General features: G+C 33.0%; 1 protein-coding gene across 2 annotated transcripts; it reads left to right on the forward strand.

Annotated features, from left to right (window-relative positions):
* The first annotated feature begins 71 nt into the window (after positions 1-71).
* Positions 72-25,110, forward strand: LOC145324890 (uncharacterized). 2 transcript variants are annotated; one of them, XM_080167609.1, is made up of 24 exons: positions 72-209; positions 1,042-1,169; positions 1,617-1,696; positions 2,127-2,280; positions 5,050-5,137; positions 6,972-7,068; positions 7,474-7,595; positions 7,869-7,910; positions 8,717-8,838; positions 8,954-9,058; positions 9,320-9,362; positions 13,079-13,191; positions 13,528-13,635; positions 14,192-14,309; positions 14,684-14,746; positions 19,236-19,304; positions 19,697-19,746; positions 20,040-20,285; positions 20,668-20,875; positions 21,703-21,731; positions 22,637-22,738; positions 23,711-23,746; positions 24,207-24,303; positions 24,834-25,110. In XM_080167609.1, the coding sequence occupies exons 1-24, from the start codon at positions 141-143 to the stop codon at positions 25,011-25,013; spliced, it is 2,469 nt and encodes an 822-aa protein (XP_080023735.1). In that variant the 5' UTR covers positions 72-140; the 3' UTR covers positions 25,014-25,110. The 2 variants fall into 2 exon arrangements, with proteins under 2 accessions (XP_080023735.1, XP_080023743.1); XM_080167617.1 differs by having other exon boundaries at positions 1,054-1,169; positions 24,834-25,108.
* The last annotated feature ends 35 nt before the right edge of the window (positions 25,111-25,145 follow it).

Below are 25,145 nucleotides of genomic sequence, written 5' to 3' on the forward strand. Positions count from 1 at the left end.
ATAGAATACTTTTAGTAAATTATATTTGTAATTTAAATCTTTATATAATTTTCAAGATATTTTATATTTATATCATTTTCAGAAAATAAAAAAATGATGGTTTAAGAAAATTTCAAGATTTTCAAAAGCATTAAAAAAACATGGAGACATCACCTTTAGAGCCACCAAAGAAGAAGAGAAAACACCAGAAAACAAATCATAAAGAAGAGGTTTGATTTATTTTGCTTAAAGGTTAAATTCCAGCTAGGTACACAATAATAGTGATGAATTAATTTTTCGTCTCACTTCCAATTTTCAATAATCTGATAAAATGTACTTATTTTGATATGAATTATTTTATATGTCAAGCCTATGTTCCCAACTGAATTTTCAAAATATTGGACCATTTTTTTACAGAGTAGAAGAAATGATTTTATTTAAAAATTTCCTTTTAATCAGGGAGTAAGAGAGGACAAAGATCGAATATTCAATTTTTTAAGAGTCTCAGACTTTGGGTACTGGCTTAAAGGGAATGTGCAAGAATTCAGCAGTTTCTAACTGACTTTGGGTACTAGCGCATTAATGCCCCGTTAACTAGCTGAGTTAGTTTTGAATATTGCAGACAGAAAAATTTGTCCTTAGATGACTGGTTTTAACAAATATTTTTCACAAGAAAATGTCATTTCATGTATAGAAACTCTACTGTGATATTTATGTATTAAACGATCTAAGAACCCCTTGAATTTGGGTAGCAGTTGAGAAGGGTTGACGAATTTCTAAGCGTGATTTTTCTAGTGATTAATTACAGAATGTTTACTACATTGTAATGTAATGGTAATTTAATTTTTAAGTAAATGATTTTTTTCTTAGAACTAATTTTGTTCTCAATTATATTACCATAATCCCTTTACAGTTTTGGTCATTTTTTTGGATAAATCTGGTTTTATTGCTTTTCAGTGAAAACTCTTAAATTGAATTCATTGCCCATTGTCCCCTCCCTTACTCCCTGCCTTTTAATACATAGACGAAACGGTTTTTTTTGGATATATGAATGATTGTTATGTATTTATCCAGGAAGAATCTATTGATGACCCTTCCATTAGTCTGGAAGATGATCCTCTTTCCATTAAATCACCACAAGATTCTAAAAATAAGAAGCATTTACAATTTTTCACCAATGTTGTCAAAAGGTAAAAAATATTCTTACATAAACAGAAAGCTTTAAATGTTTGTTTTTTTGATTACCTATAGATTTTGGAAAAGATCTATTCAGTTATGGCTATTAAATGTAAACAAATTTTCGTCTTATTATCTTATTATCTGGGACGTCCAAGCTTTTCTATTTTGAGGGTTTTAAGATTTTTTTTGGTGGGGGTACTCGAATGTATTTTTTTAATTTCGGGCGGACAATTGAGGCCGAGGGGTTTTAAAGTTTGAGATAGGTAAATAACACCCTTTTACCCCAACCCTTGGACTTTTATTGAAATAAGTTATACTTTTTTTTGTATCTTTGTGTAAAATAACTTAAGGTAAATGTTATTGTTTAAGAAAAGAATTAAATATCCTAAAACGAATAAAAATAGGTATAATATAATTCTAAGCAACGACATAAATACATTTATTGAAATTTTTTTTAGGCCAAGCGTTTTGAAAAGATTGGAACCTGCAAAATATGTGATAGAAATTAATGATGAACGAGATAGATATAGACCCTTAAGTAAGTTCTATTTACAATTTTGATATTACGTAACAAAGCTATTTTATATAACACACAAGAGTATTTTTTACCTATGCTTCAAACTAACGAATCGATGATTTTTTGATTGGCTACTATATTGTGTCACTAAAGTTTAAGATTGATAATTTCAAATGATATAAAGGCTGTTATAGTTATTTAGACAGCTTTCCGTGGACGGAAAATTATTCATTATAGAATTAAGTTCTAGTTTTATTATTCGTGGAAAACTGTCTATAATACGATGCGATACATGTTTCTAATCCAGCAAATAATCTGTTTTGAATCCATACTGGAAAATATATTCCTCATTTTAAATCGATTCTATCATTATTCCTATAATACCTACATACATAATCAACTATATTTACAAAGCAACTTATTTTAACAATACATAATGTATTATTTATAGTATCTATGGCGAGCTACATGAATCAACTTGTATCGGATATGCGGTTCCTGACCACGAATCACAGTCCGCAACAGACCTTTGCCTTCCTGAAAGATGTTCTACGTACAAAGAGTTCTTCCATCCTGACTTTAACCACTGATAGAAGCGTTAACATGTAAGTGTTAAAAGATCTCGGGTCATAACTAAAGACGCTCTGTCAGGTGTGCGACATAAATAGTAACGAGTAGGGGGGAATGCCTTGGTCCTTAAACTGATGCAACTCACTACCATGCACAGTTAGGACTTCTCAGACAAAGGTCGTGCAATTAAAGGGTTGTTTGATGGATGTTACTTATCATATCCATGGGTGTTAGAGTATCGCATCCCATCACACGTAGATGATGCTCTGGATTCTCTAGATAATCACTTAAATCGAAGGAGAATTCCGCCCTTACGAGGTAATGGTAAAAAAAAGTGTTTAAAATATCTTCATTTAAAGAACTAAGTATATGTGCTTAAAACAGAATGGGTTTTTTTTATTTTATACACTAATGAGATATCTTATTATATAAAGTAGTAAGGATTTTTGTATGAAACTTAAGATTTTAATAAATACTGAACTGATTGAGTTCTTCTTTCTAGGGAAGCTTCACAGGTCTCTGGATGGCTTTAGGATATTTTATTTCTATATCTAAGATAGTTTGAGGCCATTTTTCAGCCCCCTTACTCTTACCTCACAGATCTCATAGATGCTAGTGGTGCAGCCGCTAGTCATGTATATGGAGTGGGGACAAAACACCTAATTTAAAAATGCCTAACTAAAAATGCCTAACTAAAAACACCTAAGTTTAAAAATACCTAATGTTAAAAACACCTACGTTAAAAACACCTAATTTATAAATGCCTAATTTATAAATGCCTAATTTAAAAACGCCTAACTAAAAATGCCTAACTAAAAATACCTAATTTTAAAAATGTCTAATTTTAAAAACGCCTAATTTAAAAATACCTAATTCTAAACTATCTATACGCCTAATTTAACAATGCCTAATTCTAAAATATCTATTTTTTTCACTAAAATACTTAAAATTTTGATAACATTAATCCAATTGACTGAAGGATCTTGCTAGTCATTGAACCAATATGGTTCATCTTTACAATGAAGCTTCCCATAGTTCATTGTTTATAACGCTTTTGGGGAGGTTACCAACTCTTTCCAATGAGAAATCGCCCTTTCAAAAAAATCCCCCCCCCCCCTCCCCCTGTTTTTTATATTTCTTTAATCTTTCTTTATAAAACTAGAACTATAATGGGGGGTGGTCAGGTCAACTATCACCCCCCAAGAAAGCGATGCTACGGCTACTTAGGTTAGGGAAGAAACCAATAAAAATTAAAATTAATTTTCTTTGTCCTTCAACCTTTAATTTTACTAACTAATTTATTTCTCATGTGCAGGGTTGGCAGACAAAAAACCCACCCCAAAACCCACGTGGGTTTCTTTACCCACCTAAAAAAACCAAGGGGTTTTAGGATTTTGGGTTTTTTCAAAAAAAGCAAAAATTGACCCCTTGCATGTATTTAACAAAGGAATTACTCAATTATGTCCTAGCCCGTTTCTAAATATTTAAAGAATGGACCTAATTGGTATCATGGCACAGTGGTTTTATTTTTATTTTTATAGCAGCTATTAATAGGTTATTTTTGGTTAGGTTAGTTAAGAGGTAATGATTACCCCGCAGGGGTAGAAATAAGAGAAAAGCTACTGTGAAAATACTATGAAACTCACTGCGCCATAGAAAGACTCGTCTATCATATATTATACTAGTAGCTTTGCCCCTCGCATCTATGGGCTTTACCCCAATAGGCAATTGAAAAAAAAATATTTTTTGCAACCTTTTCAATTAACTGCCTTAAACAAGGTTGAGGGATTTTTTTTTTTGTTTTTTGGGGGGAGGTTGGGGGTCGGTGTCCCACCCCTCAAGAAAATAGCTTAAAACCACTACAGGACCATTATATATATTCCCTGAAGAGTAGAATCCAACTGGTTCAGTGGTCACTGGGATCTTAAGGAACAAGAATCAAGCTACTTTGTATTATAGATAATAAAATATCTTATATTATTCTAGCTTTTACAGTAAAAAACCCAAACCCCCAAAATACCCCCAAAAACCGGGTAAAACCCCTATTACCCACGGCCCTGGGGTATTTAAAAAAAACCTGGGTTTTGCAAACCCTGCTCATGTAAGGTGCCACAAACTAATTTTATTTTAAAAAGTGAAGCTTTTCTATTATTAGGGTCTGTCTGTCTGTACGTCCGTCCAGTTTTCTATTTCAAACTATATTTTGAAATTTTTGAGGGGGGTCGTAACTTTCTCACCCCCCCCCCCCCAGACTTTTTTAATTCCCCTCCGCACTGCAATCGCTCATAGAGGACTCTGGGGGGCGTAGCCACCAGTTTAATATATTCAACAACAGTTTTAAGATATACTTAAAATTAGGTTTATTAAAATTAGGTATTTTTAAATTAGGTATTTTTAAACTTAGGTATTTATAGTTAGGTGTTTATAAAATTAGGCATTTTTAAAATTAGGTGTTTTGTCACATTAGGCATTTTTAAAATTAGGTATTTTTAAATTAGACATTTTTAAATTAGGTATTTATAAATTAGGTGTTTTGTCACATTAGACATTTTTAAAATTAGGCATTTTTAAATTAGGTATTCTTAAATTAGATGTTTTGTCCCCACTCCATGTATATTTTGATACCTACAACAATTCATTGCTTATACTGTAATCGAACATTTTGATGATGTCAAAAATACACCTTTAAACCTTAGTTTATGTTCAGAAATGATCAAATTATTTTACTTTATGAAAGCTTTGAAAAGGTGAATCATTAATTGATGTTCAATTATACTATCTAAATATATCTATATTTTATATAGGACGACGTTTTTAAACGACAATATCGGATTCTTGATTGTAGATTTAATTGTTCAACATATACAGTGTCCAGCTCCATATTTGTTTAAGGTAGGTTAATAGATAGATAATTCTTAAAGAAAAGGGATAGTTGTATGAAGTGCATTTAAAAAGTTTTATTGCAAGCATAAGTTTCAAGAATACCATCTAAACATATACGTAACATAGTTTTTTATTACAATAGATATCAAACAATTTTGAACTACTAAAATAGTCATCATGCTTTTTTTTGTGAAAATATGACAGAAAAAAATATGCAGTTCACTTAATTCAAGTTCTAATGCACTTTGTGCACCTACCCCTTTCATTTATAATGTGAAACAGTCAAAAATGTGACAATGGTCTGCAAATAAACTAGTTTGTGGCTTTGGAAGCTTAGAACTGTTTAGAAGAAAGTTCAGAAAAATACATTAACCAAAATAGTTATTTCTTGCATCGTATTATAAACGGCTTTCCGCGGATATAGAATGTACAATTATAAGATTAAAACTAGTTTTTTTAGCCCCGAGGTGCTGAAGGCACCGGCTAAAAAAACTGATTTTAATCTTATGATTGTACATTTTTATATTCGTAGAAAGCTGGATATAATACGATGCTAGACATAGTTTTTTCGTATGGATGAGAACCGGTTCTTATCCACCGGATTCGAATGAATACGAGAAATAATATTCTTACATTTTGTAATTCGGGGAGAGAGGAAGGGTAATAATTGTTATTTCTCGCCTCGTATTATAGACATCTTTCCGTGGATATTAAAATAAAAAATTATAATATTAAAACCAGTTTTGTTAGACCAGAGGTGCAGAAGGCCCGGGATAACAAAACTGGTACTTATTAGTTTTATGGTTTTTATTTGTCTGTAATTTGAGGATATACATGATTTTTCAGTATGGCTTAGAACCAGCGTGCCGGAGCCGGGGGCAGCAACATTTTTGGTGGAGCCCGAGCTGGAGCCGTATTTTTCGTTAAAAACGGCTCCGGCTTCAGATTAGCTAAAAATTTTTTTTTTTAAAGTAATATAATTTGGCAACGGTCTGTTTCCATATAATAAACTGAAAAAAATATTGTTACTTAACAAATAGACACACATCCTTCTACTTTTATATAGCTTTAATCAAATAAAAGCAAAATATTTTATATTATTTATTTTATTTTATCAAAGTCAATAATGATATATATTAATTTTAAGGTAGGAGCCGGAGCCGTATTTCCAGATACGGCTCCACGGAGCCGGAGCCGCATCAAAATTAAACGGCTCCGACACGCTGCTTAGAAACGGTTCCTAATCTCCTGATAATAATCGATTTCGAAGCCATACTGGAATAGTTATTTCTCGTATCGTATTATAAACGGCTTTCCGCGGATATAGAATGTACAATTATAAGATTAAAACTAGTTTTTTTTAGCCCCGTGGTGCCGAAGGCACCGGCTAAAAAAACTAGTTTTAATCTTGTGATTGTACATTTCTATATTCGTAGAAAACTGGATATAATACGATGCTAGACATAGTTTTTTCGTATGGATGAGAACCGGTTCCTATCCACCGGATTCGAACGAATACGAGAATAGTTATTTCTTGTATCGTATTATAAACGGCTTTCCGCGGATATAGAATGTACAATTATAAGATTAAAACTAGTTTTTTTAGCCGGTGCCTTCGGCTAAAAAAACTAGTTTTAATCTTATGATTGTACATTTCTATATTCGTAGAAAACTGTATATAATACGATGCTAGACACAGTTTTTTCGTATGGATGAGAAACGGTTCCTATCTACCGGATTCGAATGAATACGAGAAATAATATTCTTATGAATTGTAATTAGGGGGAGGGTGGATTTTATTAAGGTATTAAATACTGCCTTATAATATTTTAATTCTTTTAAGCTGGGTAAATTTATTGTGGAGCAGAAATGGTACAATTTCAAATATTCCTTCCTACGCATCAACCATCACCTGCTCAACATGGGAGCCATCAAGTATTTCTTACAGGGATCATGTTACTAATAGAATAAGCGCTTAACCTAATAGTAACATGTTTAACTTTGTTTAACCTATTGGTAAAATGTTAAAGGGAGATAAAAAAGGTGATAGGTAGACAATGTTAGTTATATATTAAAAATGAGCTTTTTATCATATATAAAGACCTTTATATACAACCCCACCCCCCCACACCTTATATTCCAACCATGCATCTAAAACTCCTACCACTCTTTTTTCTCTTTTCTGAGAAATTTCCCCACATTTTCTTTAAAAATTTTTTTATTAAAATTAGTATCTCTATAGGGAATGGAGGGGGGATGGTGCTTAACCTATTAGTAACATGTATGAGTTTGTTTAACTTATAAGTAACATGTGGTTAGCGCTAAACCTATTAGTAACATGATCCTCTTACAGCTTATCGGAGACCGCTCTGTCATAATAAGTCAAAATCATTTGGCTGATGTCAGAAATCAACTATTCGTATTCAAGTATGCGGCGAGGATTGTTAATTTGATCAACAAACAATCGGTAATTTTTATTAAGCAGCGAATCTGCTCTAAAATTTTGTTGTTCGGTCTATGTAATGTCTTTTATGATTAAGTGATTTTCTGTTTTTGATTGCATAACACTTCCTTCTCAATTTAATTTTCATTATTCCTTCTCTCTATCCTCTAAGATTTTAATGTTATTCCTTATCTTTTTGATTCATTGATTAAAAGCTCCTCAAATTACTCTGTGTTTCCATTTTGTATATTGAAAATGTCTTTGTTTTAAGTCTTGATTTAACTAATAAATTTTTAGGAGAAAAACAGGTCTAATACTGAATTGGATTATTACTCTCAAGTAAGAAATTTTAGTTGAAATAAAGCTTAAAGAAATAAATTAATGAAGTTGATTAGGTATTAAAATTAGTGTTGGACCGGATACTTTTTTGGCCGGATATCCGGCTGAGTTCTTATGCCGGTTATCCAATACCCGGCCGGATATATGGCCAACGCCGTATATCCGGTATCCGGATAGTTTCAAAATCCAGTATCCGGATAGTTTAATATCCAGTATCCGGATAATTTTAATATCCAGTATTCGGCCGGATATTGAAAATGGATTGGCCAGGTATCCTGCCCAACCCTAAAAATACAACTTACCAACTAATGAAACTAATTGATCTATAAAAAAAACAATACCTGGAGAAAAGTCAAGCGTTGTTTCAAAATACTTGGGAATTAAAAGACTATTATATTTTTCTACATCTATATTGGTCTAATAAATGTACAAGTTTAGATGCATAACCCCGACAACTACCTAGTTTCAGTGGTGGGCACCTTTATCGTCGTCTAGCAAATTGCTTACTGCTCTTGTGTAGCGAATTGGCTGTGTTAATATTTGCAACGCTATTGGCTAATATTCAAAGACCCAATTGAAAATCGACACAGGGTCTGGGTCCCCACCCCGTGAAAATAAAGTTTTTAACCCATATTTTCGTCTGCTAGCAAATTGTTTTCTGCTACATGGCTGTGTTGGTATCCCCAACTCCATTGGTTTTACAAAGATCCAATTGAGAGTCGGCACAAGGTCATTGCGATTGAAAAATACAGTTATTTTACCTCTTTCCCCCTCTAATGGAATTATACGTAACCTAATTTGTTTAGGAATTGATAAAATTGATGTGTGACTCTGGCAAGGAGTTCACAAATATGCTGCCACTGATGACCTGGTATTTGGAGATTAATTATCATCACAACACAACTGCACAGGCATTGTCACAAATAAGGTAATAGTTATTTATCGCAACGTAGTATTAGACAGCTTTCCGCGAGTATTAAAATTAAATATTTTAAGATTACTGACTTTTAATTCAAATTAATTACAACTTATCATTTTTTCAGAGATGAAAATAGACAAGATGAGAAAACGCATAGAAGTTTGATAAACTATTTGAAAATTAGAGACTTCAAAAGTAAAGTAACACAGAAGGCTTTGAAGCAAGCAAGGTAATTTTATTTATTTAAAAATTGTTATTTATTGTATCTTATGATAGTCAGTTTTCCGCTGATGGTAAAAGTGAGAAGGCCTGGTGGGCTAACAAAATTGAATTTATTTTATGATTTTTATTTTATTATTAGTACAAAGTTTTTTATAGCTGAGAACCGGCTTTAATCCTCTGGATATTAAGCTGTTTCGGAGCCAAACTGGAAATATTTCTATTTTTAAATTTATTTATTATTCCTTTGTTAAAAATATTTTAATTTCAGTAAAAAGTTTCCTTACCAAGACTATGCTGTAGAGTATTGTCAGGTATACTAAAATTTTATTTGGTTTTAATTTGAAATTTTTGATTAATTTTATTTAAACTCCACAATTTTTCCGCCTTTAAAGAATAAAAAGTGTCGAAATAGTAGGGTTTCTTTTTACCTAATATATTCCTCATATTATTTAATTCTATTCCTGTCATAAAAACCGGCGGCAGCTTCCGCTGACAGCCGTCATTTACATTTTACGGACGCTGTCAGTTTATTGGCTGTTTCTGGTTCACAAAAACTTCGGTTCTGTAAAAGCTGAAACCTCACTGATTACGAGAGACCATATCATGCCGACCCTGCTCAAACGCTTCCTCTAAATATCCCCCCTTTGTTGTTGTTGTATTGGCTGCTCATAGTCCATTTTCGTGTCCGGGGTCGTCATCAGTAGGTGGGGGAGGGGAGGCTTATGGGGGGGGCTCTGGAGGGGGGCGTTGAAGAGGAGGGAGGCTGGTGAAACTTGGGTGTGATGATAGGAAGGCAGCTACAAGGGCGGGATTATGCCAGAGGTCAATGGGATTAAGGTTGGTGGGGTTATTAGGGCAGGAAAAGAGGTGTTGGACAGTTTCAGGGGTAGGATTGTTGGGGCAGGATGGGCAGTTGGGTGAAAGAGAAGCGTTGATGGAATGCAGGTAACTTTGGAGCTTAGGACAATAATTGGATCTCAATTGGGAGAGGATGGTTCTGTAGTGCCTAGGAAGTTGGATCTCAGAGGGGTTGATGTTGGGAGGGGCGAGGTTAAGGACAGGATTAGGGGGATAGGAATTGATTGCTTGGGTAACTGCAGAGGTGTGGAGTCGGGAGATGGTGGATTTGTAATTTGCAGGGAGGAGAGTGTTCTCAGGGGTGAGAAAAGGTTGGAGGGTCGGGAGGAACATGGATTGGAGGGTGGATTTCTTGGATCTAGGACCAGGAGGGGTTGTGACATTGGGGAAGGATGGGTGGGAAGGGCGGAGGGAGGAGGCCAAGTACTGGGAGCATAAAAGGGAAAGGTGGTTCCGTACTGGTAGGATTTTAGTTTCTTGGTGGAGGTGGCTAATGGGGGATTTTTTGGTGGAACCAGTACAGATGCGGAGGACTTGGAGTTTATCAATGTTGTTTTTGGAGGTGTTAGGAAACCAGACAGGACAGGCATAGGTGGTGATGGGGCGGAGGAGGGTGTTGTAGGTGGTGAGGAGGGTCTCCTTCTGGTGGCCCCATTTGGTGCCAGCCAGACATTTAAGGATTCTGAGGCGGGAGGAAATTTTAGAGGAAATGGTGGAGACATGGGAACTGAAATTGAAAAAGGTGTCAAAGGTAACTCCAAGGATTTTAGGGGTTTTCTCAAGGGGGAGTGTGGAGCCGTTAATTTGGACTTGAGGATGGAGGTTGGATTGGTGTTTACGGTCAGGAGTGAAAAGGGTGACAGTGGATTTGTTGGGGGCGATGGAGAGGCCATTGGTGGAGGCCCAGTCAGCGATTAAGGAGAGGTGGGAGTTGATGGATTCAACTGACTGGGGGATGTCAGGAGATGAGTGGAAGGAGTTGAGGTCGTCGGCATAGGAGGAGGTGGTGGCGGGGGGGTTGTGGGGGGCATCTGCTATGTAGAAGTTGAAAAGGACGGGGGAAATAACAGAGCCTTGGGGGACACCAGTGTGGACAATTCTGGGGGAGGAGTTGGTGTTTTGGTAGGAGCAGAAGGCCATCCTGCCACGCAGGTAGCAGGATAGCCATCTGATGATGTTTGGATGGAGGTTTGAGGAGGAGATTTTTTGGAGAAGGAGGTGGATAGGGATGCAATCAAAGGCTTTGGAAAGGTCAATTGATGCTACGGTTGTGCGGCTGGGGGGGGGGGAGGTTTTGGTTGAAACCGTTAGCAATGGAGGTGGAAAGATTAAGGAGTGAGGATGTGGTGGAGTGGAGGGGTTTGAAGCCATGTTGAGAGGGGTGGGTGGAGAGGGATTGTTTAAGGTATGGGAGAAGGAGGCGTTCAAGGACTTTAGCTGCAGGACAGAGGAGGGAGATTGGGCGGTAGGAGGTGGAAAGGTCAGGGGGTTTACCAGGTTTGAGGAGGGCAATAATTTTGGAGAGCTTCCAAATGGCAGGGATATTAGCAGCGGAAATGGAGAGGTTGAAGAGTTTGGTAAGGTAGGAGATGCCATTTGGACCAAGGTGTTTGAGGTGGAGGATGTTGAGGTGATCAGGACCAAGTGCAGATGAGTTTGAGGAATTTTTAATGGCTTCGAGGACGAGGGCAGGGGTGAAAGGTTGGAAATCTCTGTTGAGGCGGTGGTGGTGTCTAATTTTGCGGATAATTTTTCTGGAGAAAGGGTTGGAGGTGTGGCGGGAGACAGAGGTGAATTGTTTGGTAAAGGATTCAGCAATGTGGGCATGGGAGGTGTGAACTTTGTTGTTGAAGGAAATGGGTTGGTTGGAGGGAGGGGAATTATTTTTGCCAGAAAGGGATTTGAGGAGGGACCCGAATTTGGAAGGGTTGGTTCTATGGTCGGATTTGGAAAGGGTTTCTTGCCATTTTTTGTTGGAGTGTTGATTAACTATTGAGGAAATTTGTTCATTGAGGATTTGGATTTGAGGATCATGGGGGTTAATTTCTCTTAAGGAGTCTCTTTGCTGGATAAGGGGCTTAGCAGACTGGGGGAGGGAGGGATTGGAGTTTTTGATGAAGCCAGCGGGGACTGTGTGTTTGGAGGCAGTTTGGAGGATTTGGCGGAAAGTGGCTTCACCTTGGGAGCAGGAGGAAGGATCAGGAAGATCTTCAAAGAGGGTTTCAGTTTCAAGGGTAAAGGTGTCCCAGTCTGCTTTACGGAAGTTGTGGAAGGTTTTGACAGGGCGGGGGTTTCTGTTGATTTCAGGGAGGGAGAGGAGGATGGGGAGGTGGTCAGAACGGAGGGTGGTGAGGGTGTGCCAGGAGAAGTCAAGTGCAAGGTGGGCAGAGCATAGGGAAAGGTCGGGGGAGGTAGGTTGGCCGTTGGCCCCCTTTAATTATCATGTATTAATAGACAGGGAGTAAGGGAGGGGACAATGGGCAATTAATTCAATTTAAGAGTTTTTGAAGAAGATTGTTGATTAAATCTAGAAAACCATAAACTAAGAAAAAAGTTCCAAGAAAAAAAACAATCATTTGAAAATAAGATTACCAGTATTACAGACTGACATAACCATTCTGTAATTAATTACTAGAAATATCTCCCTGGATCTCTTTAGATGACAGGGAAAGAGAAAAGAGATTTGGGGGCAAGTGATGTGAACACGGAAAAAAGGGGCAGGCAGGCGTGTAGCTGGATGGGCAAGTATATGAACCGCACGCCTTCCTGCCACTTTTTATCCTGTTAATTTCCCCCACCTCCCTTCTCCATTTCCCTTTCTCGTTGTCTACTTTTAAAAAGGAGGTGAGGATGAAGGGAGTGAAATATAGTATGGGAGGGGGCCGTGTATTTATATTTATATACTACTCTCTGTCTGCAAAACTATATATTTTCAAAACTAACATAGCAAGTAACGGCATTTCTTGCGCAAGTCCCCAAACTCAGTCAGAAACTGCTAAATTCTTGCACATTCCCTTCAAGTCAATCCCCAAAGTCTGAGACTCCTAAAGATTGAATATTCGATCCATTGTCCCCTCCCTTACTCCCTGATTAATAGACATATTTTATTTTTTAATTTTATATCTTTTGGAACCTATAACTTTGAGTTTTTAATTATGAATGTTTACAGGGAATCTTTCAAAAAGATGAATATTTTGATGAAATGGAGGAAGATGATAATGGAGAAAATCTGGAGGATTTAAAGGAGGTTGCTGACAAACTCTTCAAATATTTTGATTGCAGGTGAACCTTATAAAATAATCTTACCTTAATTCAACTCGGCTTATAACAAAAACGAAAAATCACGAAACCTTTACGTGTTTTTCAGCTGTCATTTGGGGGGCAACACATAGTAAAATTGATGATCTCTCCATCTGCCCCCCAAATAATATTTTAGAATTAAATCTCTTGTTGGTTATACCTTATTCCTGACTATAGTTTTCTTGTGAAGCGAAAAATTAATGAGCATGCCTTTGCCTACATATAGATAGATAATACAAAATTTCACTGTTAAACAGAGTTTTACTCACCATAGACACACCAATAGACAAACATCATGTTAATTTGTTTTCTTATTAGTTGCAACATGTCAGATGAGAAAGCTTGGGGTATCCTTGTGAACACAACTCTGATCCTGTCAAGAATCAAGGATGGCAGGAAAATGTTAAAAGACCTGCTAATTGACAGGTATTAAGATTATTTTCTTAACTAATGATAAAGTAAGTACTCAAAAAGTTAGGCAGGGAATCTTCATATTTTAACATAGATATTTTATAGAAAAGGGATGCACAAATGATGATATTTTACACGTACAATAGGACAAGATCTTTAAAGTTATTGTTTTATTTCTAACTAGCGGCTTCGCGGGATGGGTAGGAAATTAGCCCATAACTAACATGGGACCTATGTGAATCTTATTTAAATGGAAAACTCAACCAGTTAAGTTGGTTTCGAAATCTTACTTACCTTACTACTTTATGTAATGGGATATGAAAACTTTTGTTAGACAAAGAGAGGGGTAGGTTTCTGGAAAAATCTGTAAAGGTTATGTGTTACAAGTAAAAAACAGTAGTAGAACGATAAAAAAAAAATTTTAACTTTAAAAAAAAAACTTTGTCTATAGTTCTTTTTAATAAGAAATACACATACATATTTAGTGAATATTATCGTTCTACTACTATTTTTAAGCCTTAAAGGAGATGTTTTTACCATTGCCTAATTAAACCTCGTTACCCTTATATAGATCAGACTGGTGGTTTGACCAGTTGCTGGACGAATGCTCCTCATTTTCCAGCGTGTGCCTGGGAAAGATTCTTGTTTTCATCAAGATTTCTGTCGGAGAATCAACTCACTTTCAGCAGGTAATTTGCTAATTTAAAACAGATGCATTAGGCATTGACTAGTAAATTCTGTCTTTGACCAGCGGTTGATGAAAATGGCGTCACAATATGGAAATATCATATCGCTGCGCCCTTAACATCTAAGGGCTCTATACACAAAAGATTTGGAAAGGACAGACAAATAGCGTAAATCTCTCCCGAGACCTATGAGAAGCTAAACTGTAAAGGAGAACCGTATCGGGTCAGTGGTTAGCGAGATCCTTCGCTACAGATAAAAAAAACACCTTACTACTTTATGTATTAGTATATATTAAAACCTACTAGCGTTAACGCCCCTAGAGGCCTATTGGTTTGCAATGGTAAAAATATAATTAAATTTTTTCTTTAACATACAGATAAAGGATTGTTTGATGAGTAAGAAGAGTTCTTCAGCTAGTGTAGAAGGTATTTTAAACGAGGTACGTTTTAAACTTAAATCTGTTTTGGTTAATTTCAGTTAAGTTGAAAATTGTGTTTACAAATATATTTTGTTTACTTATGAAGCATTTTTTAATACATATATTAATAAAATTATTATATTAATAAAATTTGGTTAACTGAAGTTTGATAAAGAAGTGATTATTCAGTTCACGGTTGGACCCTCAGATGTAAAAACTTTATTTTAGTGTTTGGCCAAAATGACTTAGCAATTGTATCTCTAAGTACGTCTAATAACACCCTTTGCTATTTTTAAAATCCTAGAAAATTTTTTTTGCAAGAAAATTGCATAAATTCGCAACCTTTTTTAGAACCACTACATAACTCGAGTTTTAAAACTTTTTATATAAAATCCTTTTTACAAAAAATATCAATAATTACTTAAAATTAAACCTGAAAAAAAAAAATCTCATTACACGTGTTAATTTGCATGTTTTAGGTCTTTTTTTGAGGAAAGTATAACTTACACATTTTTGACAATAATATATTTTTTTAACATTTCAAAGTAAAATATAATAAAACTTAAACGATTTTTCTTGAATTATCAGTTGAAAATTTCATCAAACATGCAATTTAAGTGATGAAAATTTAATAAAATCATTTATCACACTTAGTGAAAGAATGTTGCTATTATCACATTCAAAATAAATGCTTTAATAAGCTTTAAAATATTTAAACACTAGTCTCTCATTGGACATGAAATGACGTCCAATAAGAAAAAGGAATAGAAATATTGGAAAGAAAATTATTTTTTTCAAAATTGATTCTTGGGATTTTGGAATGATAAATATATGGGAAAGAAAATTATTTTTTTTCAAATTTATTTCTAATCATAAAATAATATATATTATTTTTTTTTCAATTTTAGTGTCAACCAATAAGAAATAGGCATGCTATTATAAAAGTTTGGAATAAAAATTATTATATTTTGTCAATTCCTTATTTCAGAGTATGAAATGAGAATAAATTTACCAACATTATTATTGATTTCTAATTTAACATTTCATACAGTAGGTAATATTTATTTCAACATTTTTTTTGTCATTCAAAATCAAGTGTCATAAAAATAATAATATGTAACATAAAAAAGAAATTTTTAAAATAATTTAGTTTTCTTTATTTGTTGAAGATTTAAGCCCAAGCTTTTTCTGAGGGGGGAGACCCCCCTCAACCCCCCCTCTCCTGAAGGGGGAAACCCCCCTCAACCCCCCCCCCTGACGCTCTCTTTTTTATAACTTTTATTATTTCTGTAATTTATTCTAATTATCTTATATATTTCAAAACATGAGATAAAAAGGAAATAATTTGCTGTACATTATTAAAAAATTTAAAAATTTTTAAAAAAATTCCAACATGATCTTTAAATTTTAAATACAAGAATATTTTTTCCAATATGATATGTTAAATTTAAATACAAGAATAATTTTGTACTGTGTAATAGAAGAAATAAATGCTGTACATTAGAGTGGCTTGATTTTCAATGATTTTCTAATTTTAAATGTGCTACATACACTTTCTGTCTGAACATCATATAAAAGACCAAAAAATGAAAAGTAAATATTTTTAATAATGGGGAGGCTCGCTGATGCATGTAAACTTTTAAGAAGACTCTTGTGGGGAGATTTTTTTTTGGGGGGGGGGGCAATTATTTTTTCTTTCAAAGTATAGCGTTATGCACCTTCCCAACTTTGTCTTGAAGAGTAGAATAAGAATAAAAAATTTGTTTTTAAAACTATTGATCCTAGCAAGAAAAATCCATAAATAACTTTCAAAACCAAGAGATTTTCATTTAATTTAAGATTTTTCATGCTTGGATGAATATTTTTTAAAACCAATTTGATATTCTTATTTTACTCAACAAGACAAATTCAAAAAGATGCATAAAGCTATACTTTGAAAGAAAAAAAGTTGCACCTCCAGACTAAACTTCTAAAATTTTTTAATGCATGGGCACACCTTCCCCCACATTTCCTCTCAAGGACAAAATAAATTTTTTATATTTAGGTTTCTTATATGATGTTTAAACTGTAAATGTTGATTACAAATTCAATGTCCAAAATTGATCCACCCTACTGTACATTATTATAATTTAATATTTGATGTGGGTATTAGACATTAGACATATATGGTCAATCTGACCCCATTTTTTTCTTAAAAAGAAACCTTTGTTCACTTTTTGTTGTATATGAAATACAGCCCTATAGGCAACATTATTTGCAACGAAATTTTGCAATGATATATTTTTTAGAAATCTAACTTTATTTTAAGAAATTAAATTATTTATAACTAACTTTTTATATGTTGTGTCATATGCTTCACATTATATGATGGAAGAAATATTTTCTTCAAATATTTCACCCAAGGAAAGCTTTAACCTAAGATATTCAACAATCTATAGCTGACTCATAATGTAAACAAAATGCCCTAGTGCTGTCTCTAGGTTATATCTATTGTATAAATGACGTACAAAAGAGGATGAGAGAGAGAAGGAAATAGACAGAGAAGTGAGGTAGGGGGGAGGGGGAAGAAATATAGAGAAAAATAGATAGCCTGATATCTAGTTGCCGAAAGTGTACGCAGTTTCCTGAGTGTTTCCTCATCCTAGCTCAATATTTACTACTAGCTAAAAAAGCTTCAAACTTCAAAAAAAAAAAATCAAAATTTAAAAAATTCAAATTTATAATGTATATTGTATAAATCGTTTACACATTCAAATTTTGATTTTTTTAAGGGAAGTTTGAAGATTTGTAGCTAGTAGTAAATATTGAGCTAGGATGAGGAAACACTCAGGAAACTGCGTACACTTTCGGCAACTAGATATCAGGCTATCGAAAAATAGACAGAGATATTCATTGTTAACCCTTAGATGATGTAAATTTTTTGATACACTTACTTTTTTGAATTTAAAAAAAGATAAAGAGTGAGACAAAACCAAGTATCATATTTTATTAATATTGCTTATACAAGAAAGGTCATTCAAAATTATTTCACCAATATTAAGGTCAAGTGACAAAAATTTTAATTTCCACCTACTTCGCCCCCAAAGGGGGCAATAGTAGACGGACAATTCAAATTTTTGATCACATGACCAAAATTGTTAAAATAATTTTAAAATCCTTTCTCGCATTCTCAATATTACGAAAATATGATAAATAACTATTTTTGAATGTTTAGAATTACCAATTTTCTACATTTAAAACAAAATGTTAACAAAATTTAAAAACATTTTAACATATAACTTCAAAAATCAATAACATTTTATAAAAAGATGTTTCAAAAAATAAATCATCAAAAGGTATTAAAATGCATTTGAAATTACTTAAAATTAAAACGAGAACATCTTTTTACACTGTATTCTGTGTAATAGAGTTTAAATGACATGATTAGTGAATGAAATATTTCCTAAACTCATTAAGCCTTTTTGTGACTATATTAAAAATAATTTATTTTGTTTTATATTGTTTTTTTATTCAAATATTTGACAAAATTTTCCCTACGTCAATAAAATAAAGTCAGTTTTTTACTGTTTCCAGGTTTTTCTTTATAATTATAACAATTAAATATAATATAAATCTTCATTATCTTTTATTTGAATTATCATACACATTAAAATGTAAAGTATAAGCTAGAATAGCACTTTTTTCAACGAATATTTTAATGACATTATATCAAAATAATTCCTCTTAAATATCACACAACATATGATTGGGAAGTATAGCCATTTCTTGGAGGTATAATATTTACAAAAATACCATTAATTCTGTTTTTATCAGAAGTTAAAAAAATTGAACAATTCTAAAACAATGGTTGGCTGTCTAGATATTGAGTACACTAAGACTACGGCTCTGTTCTATTGAAATAACGTTGCAAAAAGAGGGGTTCTGAAAGTAATCTACCTAATTTTTTTTAAAGAACCAACAAGTACTGTCAGTATCTTTCTTCTTGTAATCTAGCAGACAATCAAATCATAACACAATTTTCAGGTTTCTACTTCACATTTTAAAAAATATACTGATCAATAAAATGTTCAAAATTTTACTTTGTACTAATTGAAAAAAAATGTTGTATTTCTTATTTTAAAGTTACATTTTTATCCCTGACAAAATCATAGACGACTTTTAAAGGCATCTTATCTAAACTTTTTGAAGAAAAACTTAAAAACGTTAATTAAGTATGAAAACTATTTTCTTCGATTTTTCTGAAGTTATTATCGCATTCTATGGGTTTTTTATTATCATTTACTTATATCGAAAGTGCCAAACATTGTACCCTAACTTATTCATTTAATAAAAAACCAACCGTGAGTTGCTAAGTCTTAACAAAATTTTACCCAACTCTTACAGTTATCACCATGCAAATTTTGAAATAGAAAGGACGAATCTTACATACTTAAATCAACTAGATATATGTTACGGGCGTACGGGCGGTGTTGAATAAAAAAAAGATTCGCATTGATATTTATTTGATTAGGTTGAAAATCTGACCGCCAATGAATCGAAGCCAATTCTCGAGGACATCAATAATTATAAAATTAAGGAGGTAAACTAGAGTTCAAATCATTTCTGAATTAGATTCATTATATTTGTCTGAAGTTCAACTTATTTTTTATAGAAAGGGAATAGTAGCTTACGCGCAATAATCTGTAAAATTGTGAGCAAGCTTCCAGTCAAATGCGCTTATCAAGTCTAACTGTTCTCAAAACGCATAGTAAAATTAAACGCCTAATTAAAAACAGTTGGACCTAATAAACGCATTTGACTGGATTTTTACTCATAACTTTACGGATCATTGCTTAAGCTATTATTCCCTTTTTAACTTGGAAAACGAGTGTTTTTTATTGTAAAAATGTAATCAGTTACTGGCATTAAAACTTTGTGCCCAAAATAAGATTTGCTCTAGCTGGTGTAATTTAAATCTTTTCTATTTTGTAGGAAGTTATCAAAGAAGAATTTACAAGTAAACCAAACATTGCTCCTCAGAGGTAAATATTTAAATAAATATTTGTATACGATAAACTTCCAAATGTCTTGATAATACATACATTAACAAGAATGACAAAAAGGTATACCTATAGTTTTACTTTTTCTACCAATACTGTTGTAAAACCCAAAGGGCCTCTAAAAGAATTGTTTTTAAAAAAAAAGTCATTATTTTTCAAAATTCAGCCCAATCCACTTTAGATTCACAGCTGTTCGTCACCAGTCGTTCATGGAAAGTCAACTTTATTTTATTTAGCATGTTGTGACATTTTTAGATAACTTTCTTAAATTTCAGTGTTGAAAAAGTTCCTTGGTACGTGGAACTTGAAGAAAAACTGTCAGAAGTGCCGGTGGAAGTGCCAAATAAAGTACCTAAAGAAAAAAAGAAAGTAAAGAAGCAAAACGAGAAATTGCACACTCAAATTTATGTTAACAGGCCAAAAGATCATATAGAAGATCCTAAAGAAAAAAAGAAAGTAAAGAAACAACACGAGAAATTGCACACTCAAGTATATGTTAACAACAGGCCTATATACTTTAGGTTAGGTTTTTTTATTGTCATGAAGGGATGCATCCTAGGGTTGGGAGTGAGCAGAAAAATAGACTAAAACCATCCTGTAAAGAATCTCTAAAACAGAAAACTCTAAAAGTTCAGTGATAATGAGATTTTAATGGACAATCCACAAAACTTTGCAACTTTATTTGTTGTTATTTATTAACTAAAGTTTTCTCACTAATTGGGATAAGATACAACTATGAAATATTGTTAATTTCATAGGTATAACTTATTTTCAGGAAGTTTTTATGGTTAGAATTGTGATATATTTTTTGTATTTTTAACTGAATTGCACGTAAATTAACACACTGACAGTTTTTCTATTTCTTTTTTCGATTCATCAAAATTCAAAACTATTCTTTTTTAGAAATTTTCTTTATATGGAGAGACCAACACAGTTTGAACTGTTAAAGAAGTATATAGACGAGAAAATATGCTACAAACTTTCTGAATCTTTACTTGCTTTGAATCATACGTGTCAATTCTGTGGTAAACATTGTGAAAACAAGTATTTCTTGCAATATCATATAGACAGCTGCAAGGTAAAGAGATGGAAGGAGTCCAAGGACAATAAGGTAGGTGTTTATGTTATCTATACTTAAAGTATTTTTAAAACTGTATATGATGTTTATTGTTGAATTAATAGTACCTAGCAAAGTTACTCTATTCATTTTTTTGTGTGTTGGTCTGTCTATTTGTCTGCAGTGTTTTTTTTCTTTTTTACCTTCTTATATAACCACCTCTTTTACTTAATTTCTATTTCATTGCTATGCTTGTACTTTTTTTTACATAATTGTTCCTTTTCTCTTCTATTTTGCAAAAGAGGAGTATGCACGAACGAGAGCAAGTGATTCTTAGCACCTTTCAACGTTGATTTTAAATGGTTTTTTTTGTCAATATACTAGGGTTATGTTTAATCAATTAATGGTTTTATAAATTAATAAGTTTCACCGTGGTTTTGTATGAAAAAAAAGCTTTAAATGTTAGTCATTTTTTGGCTATATATCATCAAATATTTTGTTCAGTTCAAACTGCTGTGACACAAAATTAAACTTTTTCAATGTCAAATGTTAATTAAGAAAAAGAGACGATAACTGGTAATACCATAATATTGTACACAGTTTTATACGTGTACAGAATTCAATTTTGTTTTGGCGTGTTATTTTATTTGAACTTCTAAACTCAACAAAACATTTGATGATATTTAACCAAACAAATGCTTAACATTTCAAAAGTTTTATTCATAAAAAACCTTGGTTAAACTTTTTTGTTTGTTGGTATAACTATATTAAACACAACTCTACTATATTCACACAAAAAATATTTAGAAATACTGCTTGAAGGTGCTTAGAATCACTTGCTCTCTTTCGTGAATAGTCCCTTTAATTTTTTTTAAATTTAGGAATCTTGTTTAGAGAAGATGTTAATGAAGTAAGTATAATTATTTTGTAAAAGCGAAGCTTTTCTACCTATAATTAGGGTTGGTCCTTCCGTACGTCCGTAACGGATAGCTCTTTTCAAACTATCGATTTCAAACTTTGCATGATGATTCCTATAGTAGTTAGGTACAAGTTAGAAAGCGAAGCAACTCTATAATCGTTACCAGAAATTTTTATTTTTAAGTTTTTAACATATTGCTTTTTAAATTTTAACAACAAATTATCCAAAAAGTCTGATTTTTGGAATACTGATTCCTAAACAAAAAAGTACATTATCATAAGCGAAGCATCTCTATAATCAAGTCCTTAAAATGTAAGTATATCCTGAAACAAAATCCTGTATTTAAGCAGTTTTTCAACAGATCTACTTACAATTTTGTTTCGTTCGACTTAAATACATTTATATTATTTAGTTTTGACACTCTACTCAAATGTTAATGTTAATTTGTCGTACCGTTTCAGTGCTTCGCTTTTATGGATGTTGTCATTCTTGTTTTATCAACATCGATTATGAAAGTTACAAGCATCACAACATCCATAAAAGCGAAGCTTGCCCAATTAAATAGAGGAATACAAATATTTTAGGATATATGCTTTCAAACTTTTGTTTTTCCCAATAGTTATACATTATTGTGTAAGGAATTGTCATGAATTATGAAATTGAAAACACAACCATTTTTATTCATAGCACTGTGCAGGTAGAAACAATCTTAAATGTAGAAAAAGTTCGCTTTGAAAATATATTAAGATTTAACTTCATTTTATTTGTATTTATTAAGTTTTGGAGAAAAATGGTTATTTCTCAAAAATAAACTGCTTCTGATAAAGTTACGACTTTGTCAGATAGTGAAACAGACATCCTATTACTATTTGTTAAATATTATTTCTTTGTTCTAGTTACGATGAGCTGCTTCTGAATGTATTTAAGAGGAATATGCTTGAGGAGACTTCTTTGGACATTATTATCTCAGAAGAACTGCCTGACTTTCCAAACGTCAAGTAAGGATTTTTTCTTAATAGAGGAACTACATTAAGAACACATGCATCACTTGGGTTTTCGCAATCTAAGTGAAATTTAACTTTTGTCCTTCTTATTTACTGGCAATAAGTTTTACATTGAAAAGAAAATTAATTAAGTATAGAAATATTATAGGTAAAAATCATATAAATTAATACTACCCATAAGAAGTGGCTCATCTTTTCGATATAACAGAGTCTTGATCACTCTGAAACAATCATGCAATTAGATCTAGCCATGCATAATGAAAAATAATTAAACTGACAACATCATAGTATATAACTTGACAGCTGCTGAATCTCTATGTATTGGCTGCTGAAACTAGTCTTTTTTAATCAAAGCTCGTGCAGCTTATTGTTCACTGAAGATTCATTATTAGTCTCATCAACTTCTCCATTAAGATCTTATTTTTAGTAGCGAAGCTACTCTATAATTCGAAATGCCCGTCTGAGACAGAAAGGTCGAAACGTGATTTTCTCGGCTCCTATAAAAGATAGAAGGCTGAAATTTTTAGGGATCAAATATGTTAACATTCTGCATACTTTTATCAAGTTTTATTGAGATTCGTCAATTGGTTGGGGTGCTAGTTCGATTCCTAGATTTTTCAATTTTCATGATTTTCTTAACTAGTATTCAGGATAGACGGCTGATATTTTTAGGGATTAAATAAGTTCACAATTTACATATCTCCACAAAGTTTCATCAAGATTTGCTTATTGGTTTAATTGCTAGATCTATTCCTAGATTTTCGCGTTATTAATCTTACAAGGTTTCGTATTTTTTTAGTTTAATGTTTTTTTTATGAAACTGCTCTATAGTTCATTTTTTCCGGATATCCATCCATAATTTTGGAGCTTTACTACTTATGGATGTTGTCATCCTTGTTTTTTTAGTCAAAATAAATCTGAGAACAGTCTCACAGTAAGATTTATAATTGTAATTTTATTTTTCAGAAAAGTAACAGCTTTCATCAATAAACACTTGGAAATGTAAGTTACTTTTAATTTATAATACTAAAAAAAAATACTTAAGTTCATAAATCCTCGGCTGGGTTGAAAAACACATGAAATATTAGAGCATAAGTTAATCAGAAAAAAAAACTGCCGAAATACGAAAAATAACATATATTAGCTAAACTAAAACCAAAATTATCAAGCTTTCTTTGATATTACAATTTGTATTTCATACATTGAATACGAGATCTATACAATAGTAGGGTTGGGCCGGATACTTTTTTGACTGGATATCGGATATCCTGCTGATTTCTAATGCTGGATATCTGGTATCCGGCCGGATATCTGGCCAACGCCTGATATCCGGCAATTAACCGGATATCCGATATCCGGATAGTTTCAATATCCAGTATCCGGCCGGATATAAGCCGTACAGGATATCCGGCCCAACCCTATACAATAGTAACCCTTCCGCAATAACCTTAGATTACTTCAGGATGATACTGTATATTGACTGGTCAGACCTTCCGGATTTACAAAAATTTAGCCACAACAACATTACAAAAATATCAGAAAGAGCAACAAAATATTTTAATAGGAAAATTTAGATTATTACCTATCATATATTTATTATTATTCTAGTTCACTTATATTTTTGTAATAAGTTTATTTTTTAAGCGAAGCTTTTATATAATAAAGGTAGGTCCTTCTGCAACGGCTAGCTTTTTTCGTTAATTTAGGCATGTTAGAATTGTCCTATTGATTTCAAATTTTGCATAATCGTTCAAATTATCGTTAGGAACGAATAAGAAAGCTTAGCTACTCTATAATCTACTAGCGGCTACGCCCCCTAGAAGCCTCTAGGGGCACTTACATAGGAGGGGGAAAGTCGATATCATCCCATTTAAAATTCAGTTTCAAAAGATTAAAAATTATTTTTGGGAGGGATGGGGGTGAAGACACCCTCCCCAAAAATAGTTCTAAACCTTCCCAGGACCTATAAGAAGCTTCACTGTAAAGGAGAACAATATCGGTTCAGCGGTTAGCAAGATCCTTCGGGACAGACAAAAAACGCTTACTACTTTATATAATAGGATAATGAATAGGTAATTAAATTGAAATAAATAGGTTTGTAAAATGTTGTTCTACACTGATGTACAAGAAGTTGAACCCCAAACTTGGAATAAAGACGGCTGCAAAACAAGTGAAACAGAGAATCCTCAAGGAATGCGGAGAATTGGATCGCGATCTCCAACAAACTATGGAAATTATAAACTCCTTTAAAATAGATGAAGAATCTTAAATGCCAACCGAGCCTAGATTGTCATCAGTGGTAAAGATGAAGATTTAAAAATGGTTGATTTTAGCAAGGACGTCCAAGCTTTTTTAAATTGGGGGAGTGTTGGGGGTAAATTTACAAATATACATTTACTCC

The sequence above is a fragment of the Acartia tonsa genome, chromosome 1 (genome assembly GCF_053477335.1).
Source record: "Acartia tonsa isolate MP-2025a chromosome 1, ASM5347733v1, whole genome shotgun sequence".
Classification (NCBI taxonomy): domain Eukaryota; kingdom Metazoa; phylum Arthropoda; class Copepoda; order Calanoida; family Acartiidae; genus Acartia; species Acartia tonsa.